Source organism: Clinocottus analis, unplaced genomic scaffold, assembly GCF_023055335.1.
Source record: "Clinocottus analis isolate CAN_PGR_092001 unplaced genomic scaffold, fCliAna1.0.p SCAF_7, whole genome shotgun sequence".
Taxonomy (NCBI): Eukaryota; Metazoa; Chordata; class Actinopteri; order Perciformes; family Cottidae; genus Clinocottus; species Clinocottus analis.
This window is the reverse complement of record NW_027176229.1, coordinates 6,047,714-6,066,557: the sequence shown is the minus strand read 5'-3', so window position 1 is coordinate 6,066,557 and position 18,844 is coordinate 6,047,714. Positions and strand designations below refer to the sequence as shown.

General features: G+C 43.6%; 1 protein-coding gene across 1 annotated transcript in view; it reads left to right on the top strand.

Moving 5' to 3' along the window:
• Positions 1 to 18,844, top strand: part of col27a1b (collagen, type XXVII, alpha 1b) — a 58,736-nt gene that overhangs the window by 11,456 nt on the left and 28,436 nt on the right. The window contains exons 5-10 of the mRNA XM_068604968.1: positions 4,301 to 4,354; positions 7,173 to 7,226; positions 7,315 to 7,368; positions 12,626 to 12,670; positions 16,088 to 16,141; positions 18,770 to 18,814. Of these exons, the coding sequence (XP_068461069.1) occupies positions 4,301 to 4,354; positions 7,173 to 7,226; positions 7,315 to 7,368; positions 12,626 to 12,670; positions 16,088 to 16,141; positions 18,770 to 18,814 (306 nt within the window). The remainder of the gene's footprint in view (positions 1 to 4,300; positions 4,355 to 7,172; positions 7,227 to 7,314; positions 7,369 to 12,625; positions 12,671 to 16,087; positions 16,142 to 18,769; positions 18,815 to 18,844) is intronic.

Genomic DNA, 18,844 nt, shown 5'->3' with positions numbered 1-18,844 from the left:
TGCTTTGGCTCCGGGTTTCATCAAGCTGTTCTTCTCTGCTGCCAAGGTCCATTTGTAAAAGCTGGAGAGCAAACAACCCTATGCTACAAATCCGTGGGTTGCCAATGTAAAATTAATTGAACACATATGTTAGGTATTAAGTTGACGTGAAAAAATAAGGTAACTTTTGTGAGTAGAGATATATAAATATATAATTTTGGAGCGAGCACTTTCTATCCCGTGCACTAGAGTACCAGCACTTAAAGTAGGCACAGCTCCTACGTTAACATCTGTGAATTATTCTCGTGTGTTACACTCTGTCCTGCGGTGCCATATTGCTCGTTTTGGAGCAAAATGTCAGTCTACAACTGTGAGCTGCTGATGGAGCCGGGCGGAGTGAGAGCAGATGTTATTTTAAGCTTGTGTTTTTAGAGTAAATATAAAGTAAGTAAAGAGCGAACACACCGGGAGATGATTTGTCCCAAGGGACGGTTTGTTATTTCAATTTCAGAGTCCTTCAACTAATGGCTGCGTATGTCGTTCTCTGCCTCTTCACTGCCCTGGTATGAAAAATGAACAAAGCAGAACAACCATTTCGCATCACAGTGAGTCCTAAGCCTCCAATGAATGTGCCTGGACCTGAAGGCATGAGACAATGGAGAGATGCGTTGTTTAGTTAGCTCCTCTGCAGACCCCTGCTGAGGTTCTCCTGCGGGGGAACTTGTGCTACTGAGGAGTGTATGAGCTACCTGCCACTGCTGTGAGACTGTGCCTTGCACTCAGGCCTCTGAGGGGTGGGCTGCTGGGAACCCAATCTCTTTAAACGAGGAAGAAAGAGGGCTTTGTCCCCATCTTATTAAAGGCATTTAAGACCCTGTCTGGAGCTCAGCAGCTCTCTGCCGTCGTACACCAACCTCTGTAGAGTTCATTCATCATCAAGCTCTCGAGAGCCAATTGCAGACTCAGAGCAAAGAAAAAAAAAAGAAAAGGAACCTGAGGGTGCAGTTTAGGTTTCACTGATTGTTTTCCTGAACCATCAGAATTTTCCTGGATAGTTCAGGTGATTAGCAAGAAATACCTCACAGCAACACACATGATCGACAGAAATCTCCAAAGTGGACTCTGGTCTGGGCATTACTTGTACAAACAGTAGGAATAAAAGCCACTTTCACTATGGTAGAGGATTTTACATTTCACACATGCAATACTTCCATATTTAAGCCGCTTTCTGAGTTAGTCACCCCCATGATTTGCTTTAAGATGTATGTCGTGGATATTTTATCGTCTCCAAACAAACGGCTATTGGTCAGGAGCTTGTAGCGAGACATAAATACAATATAACACAGTATAAGCAAAGATTTACACTGACTGTAGGCTATTTACTAACACGCAGGGGAAAAGCAAGGACACAACCTCCTACATCCATTGTCTGTTCTCTATGATTGGTCGATTTTGGTTATGAATAACTTGAGGATTGCTCTCAGGGAAGTAATGTAGAAGCTTGTGTAGAGAATGATCATGAATCATCTACAGTTTAAATAAATAAATATGGGAAAGACGGCGAAGGACAGCAGCGCATGATTTGGTCTCTTTTGTTTTGCGAAGTTAAAAAGCCTCAAGAAGTTAAAGGTGTTATAAATCTACTCTTCTCAGGACTGTCTGACTAGCAGTGAGCTTTAATCTGTGGAAGAGGATTTCACCTTTTCGAAGCAATAAAGTGCTATATCACAAAATGTGTGAACGGCATATGGGGCATTCCCACTCATCACAAAGGTGCTCAAGCTCGGGGCGACCCGGCACCGTGAGGGCTTTTCCTCTCAGACTGTGAGGTGTCCCGCCTTACTGAGCAGACAGTCTCACCACCGTCAGCAGCTCTTAGGTGTGCGAGTGTCCTCGTTCCTCGACCCGGCCATAAGCCCGGCAGAGCGCTGGAGGTCACGTGGCCCTGGAGGAGAGGCTGGAGAGCGGCTCAAAGGGGGCTTTGTGCAGAGAAACAGACCTGCCAGAGAGCAGTCAGGACGTGATGCTGGGTTTTCTGTGAAATTGAAAACATTCGCATAATTACTTAAAGAATAGTTAAGTAATTGTCCATTAGGACATGTAATAAGAAGGCTCTGGAGGCTCCGCGTTTGCCAATGATTGAGTGGGCTGATTTATGTATGTTGTAAAATGTAGATTCTTCTGAAATGGATTGCACGTGTGGGCACAAATGAGCAGTCTTCTCAGGGGCTTGATTAAGTTCTCAAAACTGTGAGCATCTGTAAACTTCTAGACTTGTAGTCCTTTAATCTGAACAATTTTATATGTGTTACTAAAATGTTTGGACACTGTAACACACCAGACAAATACAAAACATATTTACACCTGCAGCAACAGTTTTAAGTGCATAAAATAGAAGAGCATCACCACTTTAAAAAACATCAAAGATCCAAGGAAAAGCCAGATCACCCTTTCTGCTAGGAATTAACGAGCTTTTCAAATCCAAGCATTTGATTACTTTTATGTTTTGTACGTTTTATAGACTCAACAGTTATTAGATTAATAAAAAACATGCGCTAGTTGCCAATCCAGATGCACAAAAAAAGCACCTAGCACCAAGGATCTTGCCAAAATAAAAGAGTAAAGATCTTTTCACAGACATTGTGTTGGATATTCATCGGGCCGGAGACGGTTTCCCTCCGTGCAGTCCATTGAAGGTGTGAGCGGGTCTGTTCGGGGTTAATGGCCTATAAAAACAGTAGCGCTCCATGTGTCACTCCTGTAAAAGTCACTGGCCCACATTGTAAACCCGGTCACGACTCTGGCATACAGATGCCCTTCACCTGCAGGCCTCAGGTGTGTGTGTGTCTGTGTGTCTGTGTGTCTGTGTGTGTGCTGACGTGGGTTGACAGTTGCCCTTGTGTGTATGTTTTAATTACCGTTTAAGTGTGAATGGTTCCCTGTTAGGAGCTCTTTTCATTAATTAAGCAAAGAGGATCCTCAGTCCTCGTCTTGCCCACACAAAGATAAACAGATAAAGTGACTCATTCCCTCCATTGTGCTCGTCTCCATTCGGAAAGCGCCCGCCCACCTTGTCATCGACGATGTGCCTCCTCACCTCGCGGCCGGCAAGAATGCAATGTGTAACATTCTGTTTTCTCGACGTCTCCTCCTCCCTTTTCCCCGCTTATCTAGGAATAACGACTTCCATACGTTTCAATATTGAGCGAGTGAAACGGGGGTATGCTCTGAGTAGAGGAGGAGGAGGAAATCTGTAGATGAGCTTCTGTTAAGTGTCTCCATATGTCCAGCATCGAGCGCCTGCGAGGGGAGAGGTCTGGCCTGTTTGAAGGGAGGGGAGCTTCCCGGGCAGCTGGATTCCTCTCCACAGTCTGGTAATTCGGCGCAGATTAATAACAGAGACTGGATCACCCATCCGTACACTTACACCTCTTGGCCTCCTCCGTCTGTTTGACTCAGAGTAATCCTATCCCTCGCTTTCACCTCATGCTCGGGGGTGGGAGGGGGGGGGAGTCTCTCTGGAAAGTCTGAACAACTCAAAGAACGGGCCGAAGATACAGTAGCTTCCTGTTCAGGCAATCTGAACATGTTTCAATGCTTTCAGTTTTGCCGGGGAAAGATTTTCCATGCTCAGCATTTCAACCCCACTGCACACAAGTGTGCAGTAGAACTGGAGGCTCCTCTTGGATGCCTCAGGAAGTTGTGGCTTTTCTTTTTTTCTTTCTTTCCCCAAACAATCCCTCTTTGCAGCTTTGCTTGAATTCACAGTCCTCTTTCGTCTCGTCATCCTCCGCTCCCGTACATCCACCCACCTGGCCCGACTTGCAGGAGATAGGACATTTTGATCAAGCATGAAGCACAGATGGCTCAATGAATTACATCTAAGCACGTTATATATCACAGACACCTACAGTCTGTGGCGCAAAGCCATCCGGGAATGTGGCGTGATGGATGAGCGGCCTTCACTGTGTGGGACCCCAGAAACCAGTGGAAAAGTGTTGGCATGAGGAAAATCACATCCATATGTCATAACTTGGGACGGGCGGGCAGACAGGCGAGGCAGACAGGCGAGGCAGACGGGAGACGCGGCACGTCTCACAGAGCACCTATACACAAACACAGAGGGACCTCGGGGCACAGCCGACCCGTCCCAAAACACAGACGAGCAGCGGAAAGGGAACAATATGTGCAAACATCTGTCCAAACCTCACATACAGGAGGACCAACTCACCGCTTTTTTTTGCTGCCGCAATGGAGGCCTGTTCAATGACACTGATGATCATCTTCACTTAGCGTCTTCCTAATGTGTGTCTGCTTTCAGGGTCCCCCGGGCCCACATGGAAATCCTGGTCGTCCCGGACCTCCTGGAGTGAAGGTACAAATCAATACGTCTCTGTCAAATGCTAACCAACTTTATTTTGGAAGGAAAAGAAAACTAAGGCTCATCTTGTATGTATATCACATACATACATACATACATACATACATACATACATAATGGCGGGACTAATGGCGTCCTTCTTCGCTGAACGATATCGCTGGCTAACTCGGTGTTAAAACCTAAAGGTGTTGATTGAGCTCGCACTGTCGAGAAAAGACGCCCGATGCTTCGGTTGGCGGGTGTAGTTCAGTAAAAGAAGTAAAAAAAAAGAGTTTTCTTATTGTCCCGTGCTTTCTTATGGGGGAATATTGACTCTGTAAATTCCTACTAAACATTACGCAGTTACTACACAGTTTTTTTAACGTCTTTGGCTTGAGGCTGAGAGCCACATAATGAGAGATTTCGTTGGATTTGTTGAGTAAGGAAAAAAACTGAATAGCTGTATCCTTTTCTGAATGCCACGTGGTTTACTTACATCAAGAAACACAGCAAGGAACCACGTCTACATTTTCAGATAACTAACAGAGTGGACCTTGAAGTTACGTGATGCCTAAATAGGATAGAGTTGTAAATAGGATAGAGAAAAAATATGTGACGGAGCATTTTATGGCACATACTCGTTGCTCCATATAAAACCAATGAAACAACAATGCAAATTTCGAATAATAAGTAGTTCTTGCGTTTTTTTTCCCATTTTGTTTGTTTGTGATTTCTCTTTGTTTGCATGTCTGAGGTCAGATCCTCTTGGCTTCACACTACAACTTGTCTAGTCTCTCAAAAGGCCATGTGTTTCCCTTCGGGCGAGAACAGCCGTTTTGAGTCTTTCTGACTCATCAAGTACTTGACGTCACTCTGTGTTCCAGCTGATTTGAATAGTCAACACAGTTGCTTCGCTCCTAAATGTGTCAGTCTTATATCACGGTCTTTATGTGAAACTATGCTGAATAAATGGAAAATTGTAGTACTGCACCTAATCCATTGCAATGGGTAGAATTTCAGCATTTACCACACTGTCTTCAAACATTTAAAACAACATAATTGAAACCATCATTTGGCCTGTTTTATGCTTTAACATGGGGAAAAAAAAAATAATAACTCCTATACTCTACATACGTGTAAGTGGAGCTTAACCGAATCTGACTCAGCTCAGTTTGACCCGTGTGCACACAAACCTCAAACGGCAGACAGTCTGGTCTGGCACAGCTCTCTTTTTTTGAAAAGAAAAAAATGAACACGCTAGATGAAAAACATACTGTGTCAGCTGAATTTACTTTTGAATTCATCATTTTATCTGGTAATGATGAGAAATTGAGAAGGGATGATAGTTAATTGACTACGGCTGTGAGTAGTCTATAGACTTTAAAGGACTATATCACCCTTTAAATTAACATTTCAATATGTATTACTCACAGCGTGTTACCTTAAATTATTTTTCAATCATCAAAGAGTAAATCCTTAATGAATCACAGTCAATGGAAGCCAGGTTTATCACCAGCAATAGCAATACTATATCAGAAATCTGTTTACACAACTCACGCTAGAGAAGTCTCGTTTCTCCAGTTTTACGCTCCGTACTTCCCAAACACGCATTTGGCCGACGCATTTGATTAAAAAACCTCCGCCACAACAGTCTCACGCTTGCGCCAGCACTCAGTGGAGAAAAAAAGCTCATGTTTGGGAAGTACTCTGGATTTTTTTTGTTCAAGTTAACCCGCAGTGAGTAATTAATACACAAACGGTCATCCTGCCGGTGAAGTATTTCTTTGAAAGTGGAATGAATGAAGGCTTAAAATGCGTATATTCAATGCAAGGTACAAGTGCTTATAAGGGTCTTCAGCTTTCAGGAGAAATGACTTCATTTAGCTTCTCTTTGACTTTAAACTATTTGGATTATGTAGCCAAGATAAAAACCTTTAGATGGTGAAAAGACACAATGTTAAGGGAATGCATGCTGCTCTTGGCTGGAGTTGCTCTCCTGGCCCTGTTTAGAAAATCCTCACGAAGACTTTTCAATGCCAAGTTGTTGCTGTCAAGAACATGTAGGTTGAAACAGGCTGATACAGATAGGAACTCCTGTTGTAATCTTTCCAACAACCCAGTAAAATACAGCATACTCCCTTGAAACAGTGCATATCTTTCCACTTTTGCACTAGGAGATCTGGAAAGCACAGCCGCAATATTTCAGAAATATCAGAATAGCACCAAAGTGGGTCACGGCACGGACTTCTTGGCGTTCCCAAACATTCATTTTCTAAATAAAACGTGTCATAACACTCGCAATCAGCCGACAGCAGCCGCTATTTGACAGCAGATCCAAACAACTCCATTCTGCACCGTTTTCCTTCATATTTCTTCATACTAAAAGCGCTAACACAGGAAATTATCTATTTCTCTGCGGGCCGCTTACGTTATAATTGCGTAGATTTCCGGGCAGCTCCCTTCGTCCGTGTGATCGGACGTTGATTGCTGACCCAGAAAGCACCGACAAGATTCCCACTGCCCGAAAAGGGAGAAGAATGTACGCGATCACTCGGCACCGCTTCTCGCCGGCTCGGTGTAAACCGAGTCCCCGCAGGGCATAAATGGACTGCACGTCTCTGTAAATACAACCGCTAGACTCCCCAATAAGTTGGAGGAACTCATCAATCTTTGATGGTGTAACTGCTGCGCCTTGAGAAGTGGAAGGCTGCGGGCAATGCCGAAAATATGCTTCGGACGTTGGTGCAGACTGAGATACATCACGTCCCCACTGGGGCCAATGTGTCTCTGAAAGTATGACTGAGAAAATGTTTTTTTTAAAACTATGTTTCAGGGACAAAAAGGAGATTACGGACAGTCACCTGGTCATGCCCCGAAAGGACTAAAAGTATGCATAGTGTCATCTTTCCTTTTCCCAGATTGATTTCTCAAATGGTGTTGGTGTATTGAATGTGACCTGATTTGTCCTTTTTTAGGGAGAGCCTGGCGTCACGGGCCCACCTGGAATGTTCGGCCACGATGGACACAAGGTAGAACATCTGATTTGTCGCACAACTTCAACGTGTGTGTTTGTTTGCGTAAATCTACGAGGAAGTAACTGATAATCCACAAGTGTGTCAGTTTAAATCCTACGTGTGTTTCTGCTCTTTTTCCGTTCTCAAAATGTTTTCCGACGTAAATTTAGACACGTATCAAGTATCACCAAATCACCCTCTCAGCCCCCGACACACGCTCAACTGCCTTCTGGGGGGAAATCTGTGAAACTGTGATATTTAGAGGCTCTCGCCAAACATGGATGTTTGAGCTCTTGTTTGGAAAGCTGCCTAACATAATGCAGGCTTCAAGGAGCACACCTGTGTTCGGTTCCTCCCCTGTGAGTCAAAATACTAGCGGATTCAGTGTCTGGTCTGTTGCATCATCAATATCGCAGGCCTCCAAAACGAGGAGGGCAGCTGAGGAGAGCTGAAGTTTACCAAAGTTCTCCATGTTATGTCATCCACTCCCTGGAGAACGATCTTTGTAAAAAAAAAAAAAGAAAAGTTGAACAAACTTCTGATTGTGGTTCAGCTCTGCGATCTGGTCTGGCTCTGGGTGGTTGGTTTACATTATTGGACTTCTTCACATGGGTTGTCCTGACAGGGAGTGATGGTAAGCAGCACTAAGTTTTCTCCCTGTGGCCTTGCACATTTTATCCTTGGCCTTTTTACAAAGCCTGTTATCCCCCACACAGTAATTACACATCTCAAATGGGCCAGAGCCTGTTGGATTTCCGACTATGCAGAGTGCCTAAATAATTTAGTACTCTGCAACTGAGTGACTTTGTTTTTCCATATTGTTGGATTGAAGAATTTAAGTATTTTTTTCCACATTTCCCTGTATTTTTCATGTTGGCGGAGTATCGTAAAACATAACACCTGCTTTCATTTGAGAATAAAGCTGCTGATATTCTACTTTTGAAGAGACCATAACTCTCGACGCTCGACGCGTCAGAACTAAACCCACTGGTCCCTGCGGGAAATGGGAACCATTACAACCACTCACAGATACTTTTTATATTTCTATTTTTTCATTCATTCAACTGGGCTCCATCATTTTCTGAAAGATGTCGGCACAGTAGTTTTTCAGGAGTGCTCTTGTGTTGGGACTATTGTCAGCGGCGGATTAACACACGTTTGATGCTTCAGTGCCCTTGATCACCGTAACAAAGGAACATGCCGCCCATCAGTAATCGATCTTTACTGCGACACCGCGAAATATTGAATATCTCGTCTCGTCGATGGACTGGAAGAGTTATGTTTCACACCATGTTTTGTTGTTTCGCTCCTGTAATCAACGGCACAAGTCGAGCTGTCTGCAGCGACGGCTGATTCCAAATAAAAAGCAGGCCTCACAACATTTTACACAACAACTCTGCTATCTTTGCTTTTAATTACCTCCCAATGCTCGAGAGGACGACAATGTGTGCAGTTCATTTCCGCGCCGAGAAATTGACTAATTCCGCATAACCCTAGATTTATCTTTTCAGCATCGTGCGACACAAAAACTCTCCACCGAAACCAAAATGTATAAAATGAATGTAGTTTTAGCATCGCCTCAACCGCACTGACTAAGTGACAGAGAATCTCTAAGATGTGGATTGGTAGTTAAAATACTTTGGTGTCTAAATAAATGTTAATGTCCTTGCAGGCAACAGAATGTTTTCATTTTGGATCAAATGAGAGAAGATTCGCTTTGCAAAGAGAATCTGTGCTCAGTTACCTGACAGACAACATCTGCTCATAAAAAGAAAGCTTGAGGACATAGCTTTCTTCCCTTTTTATTTATTTTTTTTAATTCCACTGCTCCTTTTGCGGTTTGCTGTCAGAATTATATTCAGGAGAAGATGGAGAGAAACCGAAGCTGTGCATCAGTTTAATAAAAAGTCAAAGTAAGGTCAGGTTTCAAATGCCAGACAAATCTAATTGGAACACAACTCTGACACAGTGTGAGAAAACCTTCTGTGAGCAGCTTTCTCTCTTACTTAGACACATACTCACGCTACCGTCCTCATTTGGGACACACGAGTGTGAAATGCTTCGGCGGGACCAACAATCTGTTATGCAACCGGACAGCGCCGGCTGGGAAAAACCATCTGGTGTGCTCAAGGATCCTCCATTCAGTGTAGTAATGGGGAGGACTCCAGCTCGAAGGAGGAAGACCTCTGCTCGCCATGTGTGTCACGTGGAGTCGTGGAAAGAAGAAGAAAAAAGGCTGACATTTTACTCCTGCTGATTTGTGGTCATTGAGGATCTCTGCTGGGGCGTGGTTAACTGAGGTTAAGTGGTTTTAACAGATCCCCTTGTCCTGTGCGGCTGATCGGTTCAGGTGGGATCCCGGCCCCTCTGATCAAGTCTGCGTTCACTTTAAAGGCCCTCGGATCCACACAAGTAAATGCTGACAGCCATAAAAAAAACACACAGTTCGCATCCAGCTAATAAAAGCAATCAGCTCGGTTCCTCTGAAAGCCACCAGACACCTTATTGCTTGCAGCTGTTCTAGCTCTTTTTTTTTCTTCTTTTTCTATCGTACGCTGGAAGCCAAAACTCCTTACAGTGCACTTTTGTATTTAAATTACAGCGAAATTCCATCATCTGCCACAGATGAAGCTCGGGGGTTCGTTCCCTTTCCTGCGCTTGTCCAAGCAGCCAGTAAAACCATGACCCGCCGCTGCTTTATGGACCTCGAGTTTTCCTTTTGAGTTTTGTGCTCAGTCCTCGGCCCGCTGCCAGAGAAAGCCTCTCTCGCTCTGTGAAATGTGTGGAGATGTAATGGGGAGGCTGCTTAGGAGTCAGTCAACGGTCTGCACTGTGAAGTCAAACAAATCTTGTGTGTGTGCATGTGTGTGTCACACCAAAATACTGTTGAGTATTACCATCCCTGGACTAGCGTGCATTTTACACAGCCAGCTCTGATTATTGCACACTGAAATAACGCTCAACTTTTTTTATTGGCTGTGCAGCCCTCCAGATTTTCCTTGCCTGCTCCTCAGCTTTGTATAATACCCTTCATACTGTGCCTTTTATTTGCTGAATCTGATTTATCCAAGCAAAGGAGTGCGCAGCTTGCCAAGTGGGAATACAATTTGTGATATAATAGAAATAGAAAGTCAATGGAAAGAACAAAATATTTTTGTTTTGTCTGCCAGTGTAAATGACGGAGAGGCTGCTGCTGCACTTTGCCTTTTGGCTGCAGGGTGTAGGTTGTCACTAATGACACTAATTAAAACTGTTTACTCTTCATAGAGAGGGAGAACTAAGGGAGAATAGGATCCCTTGTCATCCGAACTGTTAACACTTTCCATTTTGTTTAAGTCCATATTTACAACACACATGAAGAGGCACACAGACATGTCCTTTCTATTAGTTTGACTGTATGAGCTTTGCTGCAAAGCTCAGATTGCACATTTTATTCTCTTTTCTTGGCTACAGCGCTTTGGTTCCCCGCAGGAGACTCATCTACTCCAAGAAATCCCGTCCGTTAAAGCCAACTTAAGGCACAGGGCTGTCCGTCGGTGGATAAATAGACACATATTCATCAGTCAGGAGTTTGACTGAATTAAAGCGCCTGATAGAATTAAAGTGGCTGATGAACCAGCATCTGGCTTTACTCTGCGTCTAAAAGCTGCAAGAGATGTGACGGACAATTTAACTGTTAAGAAAATAGTTTCAAAGTTTCACGCTTTCTGTCTTTGTCGGGACTTTTTTTTATTATTATTATTATTATTAGACCCGGCAACGACCATTTGTAAAATATTAACTCCCGAGTGTTTTTCATTTCTGTTACACAGTTTTGTGAATACCCAAGTTTATCCTTCTGTTGTTGGTTTAGGTATCAGTTCCCTCATCGCGATGACATCAGAGGCTCCAGTCTCAGTTGAATGGTTTGTAGCTGGAGGATTGTGTTGATATATCTTCAGAAATGTCCCATTGGCATGTTATCAACATACTTTTCTGAGTAAAGATGAGGCACTGGACTAATATAACATGGGACGTCAGCCAAACCTGCCTGACCCATTGTTACGTTGTACACCCTTTGTGCTAAGCTACGCTAAGCTAACCATCTCCTGGCTGTAGCTTCATCTTTAATAATAAGGGACATTTAAAGCAAGTATACTGAGAGGCAATGGCCCACATTTAATGGTTTTGGCGAGAGGCAGAATCGCACTGCAGTGGGAATGAGGTTTTTGCAATGTCGGTACAAAAAGACCCTAATCACGGTATTGAAATTAGCCTGAATTCTTTTACATTCAGTAATATTCCCCTTCCTCATCACTGTCAACCAGGCCTGCACTGTCAACCAGGCCTGCATAAACCCTGGAGAGGGAAGTATCCTTTAAAGTGGAGCCCTGCTTTACATCAATACTACCAAATGCCTCTCAGGACGTTTGCAGAAGGATATTTTAATCCCCATGTATACACCCTGGCTGCACGCTTGAGAGTGCTCGGTATGGGCCTCTTGATGGTGATTTGTTTGCTTAGACTTAAACTCTTCTACTTATTTTTTTACATCAGCTTCTGGCCGCCTCTTGGTCTGCCAGTGACGGGCCAACCCAGCTGGTGGCTAATGACTTCACACTTGAGGGGATAGATGTCTTCTTCCCTCAGAGATGACTTCATGTGACTCCATCTACTCTATTGTCGGCCTTGATTGTGCAAAGATTAATGCATTTTGTAACCAGCTGGCATGCTCATCCGAGACCACGTGAAGGTGACCGTTAATTACCTTGCTGGGTCTTACTTCTTGATGTCGGATTGGTTTGCTGGTTTAATTAATGCAGCTTCGTTGTGAATTGTTTTGTCACAGTGTATCGGTGGCACGCAGCTGTGTTGCATCTGTCTTCAGATGAAGTGCTTTATTCAGGGTTAACCAGGCTGCGCTGCTCGGTGGTCGATCGGTTTCACATCTATTAGAGTTGTCTTTGTGGTGGACTTTATTAAGTGGTTCTGTTTTATAAGGAAACAAAGTCAGGTCCTCTTTCAGGCAAATGGAAAATACAACAGGATTTCAGCCTCTGAGATGTTGACTGAGATGCTCTTGAGGACAAGGTGACGTAAGGTGAACTTTACATCAACAAAATTAGATTCAATTTGACCCCCTGACATTTTCTAACATATCAAGACACAAGACCTCTTCCCCCAAAGTTTTGCAATTTTGATTAGGTTTTAAATAAGATAAGATGCCATGGTATTTTAACCCAGACTTATTGTCGGACGTGCAAAACTCTAACTCATTGTTTCTTGTTTACAGGGACAAAAAGGTCATCCTGGTCCTTCTGGTCTCCCAGGTGAACCTGTGAGTATTTCAGCTATCGCGTGTTCTCTCTCATATATCGCATCCAACATGTAGAAGATCTTTATCAGTGTCCTCACCAGTCTTCCACCAAGTTGTAATGTCGCTGCCATTTGGGCCTCTCAGTCCTAAAAACATAATCAATCCAATGATTATGATGGTCTTTAAAGTGCCTTCAAGACCATCATAATCAAACTCTGCAAACTCTTGGGATGAGATGCTTCCTGAGTCCTTTTTAAAAAACATAAAAGCAAAGTGATGAGTGGTTTGAGAGTGGATGTTATCACAGGGGTGAGTAACAATCATGAGACAACCAAAAGGGATTTTCTGAACAGCAAGGGTAGCGCCTGCAAACAAGCCAAATGTGAATTCTCTGGTTCCTCAGACACAATCCCTCCTCCGGCTCTTTAAAGTGTTCCCATGCTGACTAAACCCACTGCATGCTGGTTGCCTGCCCGCTGGCTGCTCTGTGTTAGCTGCATGTCAATGTATGTTTACTCATTGAACAGATGAGCCAAGAGTCGCCAGAGACCGTTCCCCTGAGACTCTACCATGTCTTTCCATTTATAGTTGCAAAACAGGACAAAGTATGAACACGGACACGTGAAAAACCGGTGAGGGCTGATGGGGGATTACGGTGAGAGAGAAGAGACATTAGTTGTTGGGGAGTCTTGGCGGGAAGAAGGGACGGAGAGATTTTTTTGGCAGAGGTACAAGTGGGCTAAATAGTTTGGACACCCCAAGGTCATTCCTCCTCCTCCTCCTCCACCTCCTCCTCCTCGTCTCTCTCCTTCCTGAGTCCAGATCCTGTGTGCTATCTTTGAGAAGAATGTGCTGTGTCACAAGGAAAAAAAAAAGAGAAAACTTTCCCCGTCTCCTCCGGTGCTCTCTGGAGACGACGCGCTCCTTTCTGTGGGAACTCAGACAGCGGCGTGGTTTACCATGCAGAACAGGCAGCTACGACTGGCTCTGGGATTGTATGCTCGGGGTTCTGTATTTTTGTTCGTGAAGTCAATTCGATCGTTTCGTAATCCAGTGAAGATAACTGGCGACACCTTGTGCCAGGAGGACATTACTTCTTTGTGACAGAAGATGCTCCTGATTGATTATCAATCAGGTGGAACTTGAACATTACTTTTTTCTTCTTCAGTGTTTCTCACCAAAATACATCGTGTGCAGCAACAGAGTCAATGCATTGTCTTCCTTATAAATCTTTTGAAAAAAAAATCTTAAATTATTGTGAAACCAGCATTATAATTGTGTCTGAGATCACTTCCTATTTCCTACTCAGTGAAACTTAGTTAGTCTTTTTGATTTGATTTGACTGTCTAAATTCGGAGTGTGAAAGTTAGAGTCAGTCTGGGAGTTCATAAACTCCCAGACTGGAGTTTCCATGGGCTCGTACATTGTCCACGCCGCACATGCAAATGACGGTTAAGGGTTCAAATCTGGATTTACGTGTCTCTGTAAGGTAAACGAGTGTCTGTTCATAAGGAAAAGTGCGCACGTAAACGATGAAGAGATGTTGGAAACAGTCCATGTGTACTTCCCAAGTCTCTCTCTCTGCGCCTCCATTTTGACAACTCTGAATAAGCTTTTATTACTGCTCTGAAGATCGAGGAGCACTTTCTACTTAATTTATCGTCACTTTCATTTAGACACATGAGGCTGATCATTCCTGAGTATCATTTCAATTTCCCCCGAAACATTGAGCCGAATGAATTCATGCCAGTGTTCAAGAGAAACAATAATCCTAATCTGGGTTGTATAGGCAAGACACAGAACACAGTATAAATACCACACACTGTGTATAAATACTCAACGCAGTTTGTTTAACAGGTAACAGACTACAGAGAGAAAACATCTCCACTCTAATGGTGATAATAACTGTGTCTTTATTAGTATACGTAGTAGTTTAACACCATTAAATCAACTGAAAACATTATACGATCATTAAAAAATATATACTTTAAATGGATTCTTTTTGGAAATGTTAGCTAAAAACTGTCCGGATGAGAAAACCCTGATCATGAGTTCAGACACAAACTCCGTCAAAAGTCTCTCCAGCTGTTAAAGCCGACTGACGGCTGATCCAGCTGTGATCAGCTGGATCAGCATCAGAAACAGACGGCGCTTCACGTGACGCACCCTCGCTTCCTCTCTCCTCGCATAGTGAGGGAAACGGGGAGGCAATTAAGAGACTTAGGATGCACCTCATGTTCCCGTTGAGCAGTCTTCTTTCCCGACTTTTTAACTTGCACATTTCTAAAGTTCTTGAAGTGCTACTGCCACCAGCTGAGGATCAGGGGAATAGAGGGGTTTGCGTTTGCACAAAACATTTGCATCATCACCCTCAGCGTGTGCGTCGCATCACCTGGGCTTCCTTGAACTAGTCGAACACAAGATAAAACATATACCTGCTTATTAAAAAGAAACAAAAAGACCCCCCCCCCCCCCCCCAACACACACACACACACACATACACACAAAACAGCGTATCTGAGATACAAAGGTTTAAGTGCCTATTATTATATGAAATTATTGAATGTATTTGGTTCGTAGCCTTTTAATGAACCCGATAGTCTGCGCTTATTCGGCCTCTTTGGGCTCATTTTGAAACAATAACCATCCTGCTGTACAATATTCCTTTCACTGCAACAGTACTTGCATTACTATTACAACGTGTACTGCTGCTACTACCTCAGTTTCTCTGTGGCCATTTGAACGATTTTGCTCATATAATATTTTAATACTACATTAACATTTTTACACTAATTATCCGGTTTTCGGCCGAAACCTAACTGTCAGTGTGTAATGACTGTGGTGAGCTTTCAGCTTGCATGCCTTCACTAACTGATCCTGTTTCACTCTTCCCATACATGCAGAATTAAACTTTGCTCTCAGAGGGATGCATTTGGTTTGGTCTCACCTCCAGGGAAGGAATGACTCATGTTTTATAGTGTGCTGCGTTGACGAGGATAAACATGTTAAGGCAGAACTGGCTCACAGTAGTTTAAACAGCATGTGGCTCGACCCCATTAAAATAGCTCTTACTGTTGGATTAATTGAGTGGTTCTCCGTGGTGATGTCCACGGTGGCGCCTCTTTACATTGGCTACGCTGTCTCTGCGAAACAAAAGGTCTTCATTGAAAAGCCGAGAGATTAAAAACTCTCCTATCGGACCAATTGATTGTTGTTTTTTTACTTTATGAATGAAGTGTTTTGCTTGTTTTTAGCATCTTATTATTGCAGTCATTGAGGCTGCAACAGAAACCATGTGCGTGCAGAAGACGATGAGGGTTTTCCTACACAATGCCTCTTCCCTACCTCCATCCTTCAATGCCTTCTCCCTTCCTCTCCCCTTGTTTGGTCTCCTGCCCTCCTCTAGAGCTGATCCCTCTTCTGTCTCACTCTCCACAGGGTGAACGGGGAGATGATGGAAGCCCCGGGGCCAAAGGCTATCCTGGCAGGCAGGTGCAGTAAATCTAGTGTTGCGGTGCTGGTTGAACAGGGTCCCACACACACACACACACACACACACATGGAGACACATGACACAAACACACTCACGTATAAAGGAGGCAACACATCAGTATCGCCTCGACTGGAATTCAATTTTTTTGAAGATATTTTTCGTCTCGTAAGATTTTGTCGCTGTCATAATGATGAATGAATATGGATATATTGGAAGGAAAGGGAGGGGGCACACACCAACTCCTTGTTTGTGTTCCACAGCTATAAAAATAATGTAATTTAAAGATATTGGATGCCGGCGAAGCTCTCAGCCATCGGCAATATCAGTCAGCCTCAAAGAATCTAATTTGGTCAATCCAAATAAAAAGTTTGTTTGTTTTGTTGAATGAAAGGCAACGGGCACGAGGATGTTGAGAAGCACCTGTCCCTGAAAGCGACAGAAGCCCCCGGCCTAGCGAGGAAATGAAAAGTCAAAATCATCCATTTTAAGCACTGCTCTGAAGGAAGAAGAGGTAATAAAAGTGGGACTACTGCCTCTGTCCTTCCAAACTGAGACCGCCAATCCTCCACTGTGAATGGTGTTAACTTAAAGGGACTGTTATGGTGTTCTTGAAGTGTGTGTATGAGGAACTTATCCGGAGTCGGTCTATCTTCTGCAGTGACAGAGAGGAGCACCAGTACGCAAGCAAAGCAATGGGTGGACGGGGCAGTAGATAAAACCCATCTTATTTTAGCATCATTGAGTTTATACCACATATGTCAAACACAGGATAATATCTATTACAGCTGGCCCGCCGGTATACTGCACACACTACTGATACTACAAATCTGCATGTGACGGCCTGCAAGCGCGAGCCCTTGCACGACTCGCTTTATGGAGCTAGTAACCTGTGGCCAACTTTCAGCTAACCTACTCCCCAAAAAATATCTAAACGAAAGGTGGACTTTGAGAACAGAGGATTTAAATGCAGGTGGGAGGCAGATGTTCACAGATATAAAGGGCAAACCTGTTTGTGTTGTGTGCGGGGACGGTGTGGCTGTAATGAAAGAATATAACGTAAGAAGACACTATGAAGCCAAACAACACGACGGGTACAAGCATCTCATGAAGCAGAGGCTCCAGAAGGTAAAAGAGTTGAGGAGAAGTCTGGTGTCACAGCAGGCTGAGTTCACAAACGCAAAAAGACAATAACTTAAGCTCTGTTGGTTCCAGGTTCGATATGTGCAATGAGTTCATTTCAATAAGTTTTGCAAGAAATATTTAACCAGCCTAAGGTTGGCCCACTGTGTATGTGAGTTTGACGCCCCTGGTTTAAACCATTAGACCTTTAGAAAGGTTCACCAAAGAAAATCAATATCAATTCAAGTGTATGCTTTATCTAGAATTTATTTCTTTTAACGGAGAACTGAACTGAAAGTATGACCTATTTACACCGTGTTTGTTACTTAGTCTCGTGACTTTGAAGACAAGTTGCACTTTCAGGTCAGTTCCCCGTCTGAACGGGCTGTCCGACAGCAAGAGTAAATTGTACAAATATTCTAAATATAGCTTACACTTGAACGGATATTGATTTCATATATTTTTTTGTAGGTGAGCGTGTCTTTTAGGTGGTTAAAATACATGTTGCCGCTGCCTCCGTCCACAGCAGTACATTAATCAGGACTCCGGGGTGTTTCTTCAAGCTTGGGGGGCCGCGCCGGCCTTCAGCTGACTGTTGTTGCGTCCCTCATACAACCCCAATTCAAGACACCCAAACTATCCCTTTGAGGAGTCAACGCTGGGGGAGCACTGGGGTTTCCCTGCATTACAAATATGTTTCCTCTCAGCTTTAAGCAAGACAACTGCTCGCCCACTTGTCCGCTCTGGAATGTTTATGACAACGTAGAGGTCAACGAAGTGTTCGCCTCTCTGCTTTTGGCTCACTAACTGTGTCACAGACCTCTGATCCCTGGAGACACTTTGTGTGTGATGGATTAGGTTTTAGCACCCCCTACCATCTGTGGCCTGTGAATCACCCGGGCTGTGAGTTTATGTCGAGGCCGTGTGCTTTGCTGCCTGTGAGTTCTCCCGAGCCAAGAGCTGATCTTTAAAGTTGCAGGGAGAGATTTTCTGCACCGGTGGATTTGCTGACAGTGTCGCTGAGAAATTAATGGGTGTAATTAGTGGATGTTGCTGAAAGGCAGGATGAGTAGGAGTAGGGAAAAACAACCAATGTATAGAGTATAGTCCCTCTCAATCATTTCTTATAACGCACTAGAAGTGTGTGTATCTGCAGCGACGCAGCCTTCCTGATGTTGCTTTCTCTGTAAAAACACAGCGACCAGTTGGCAGGTCGTAAGCATGCAACCATGAGGAAGCTATGAAAATGGCCGACACAGTTACCCAAAAAAAAAGAAATCGCAAATATAACCAACCTGACGTAAATGTTGTATTTCAGTATACTTATTTTCTTACTATTCAGGTATAGACATTTTCGATTTTTAAAAAAGAAATATGAATACATCTTTTTTTTTTAAAACCTGGTTGGACATTCTGTGTTTTTTCTGCTTAAGCGCTTTGACAGCAGCACAAATGAACTTCTGTCGTTTGTAACCATAGAAATACGTTTTGTCGTGTACTATCTTCAGGGCTTATCCGGGCCCGTGGGCAAAATGGGGCCAAAAGGAATCACGGTAAGTAGATGTTGGAGAAATAAGAACGTT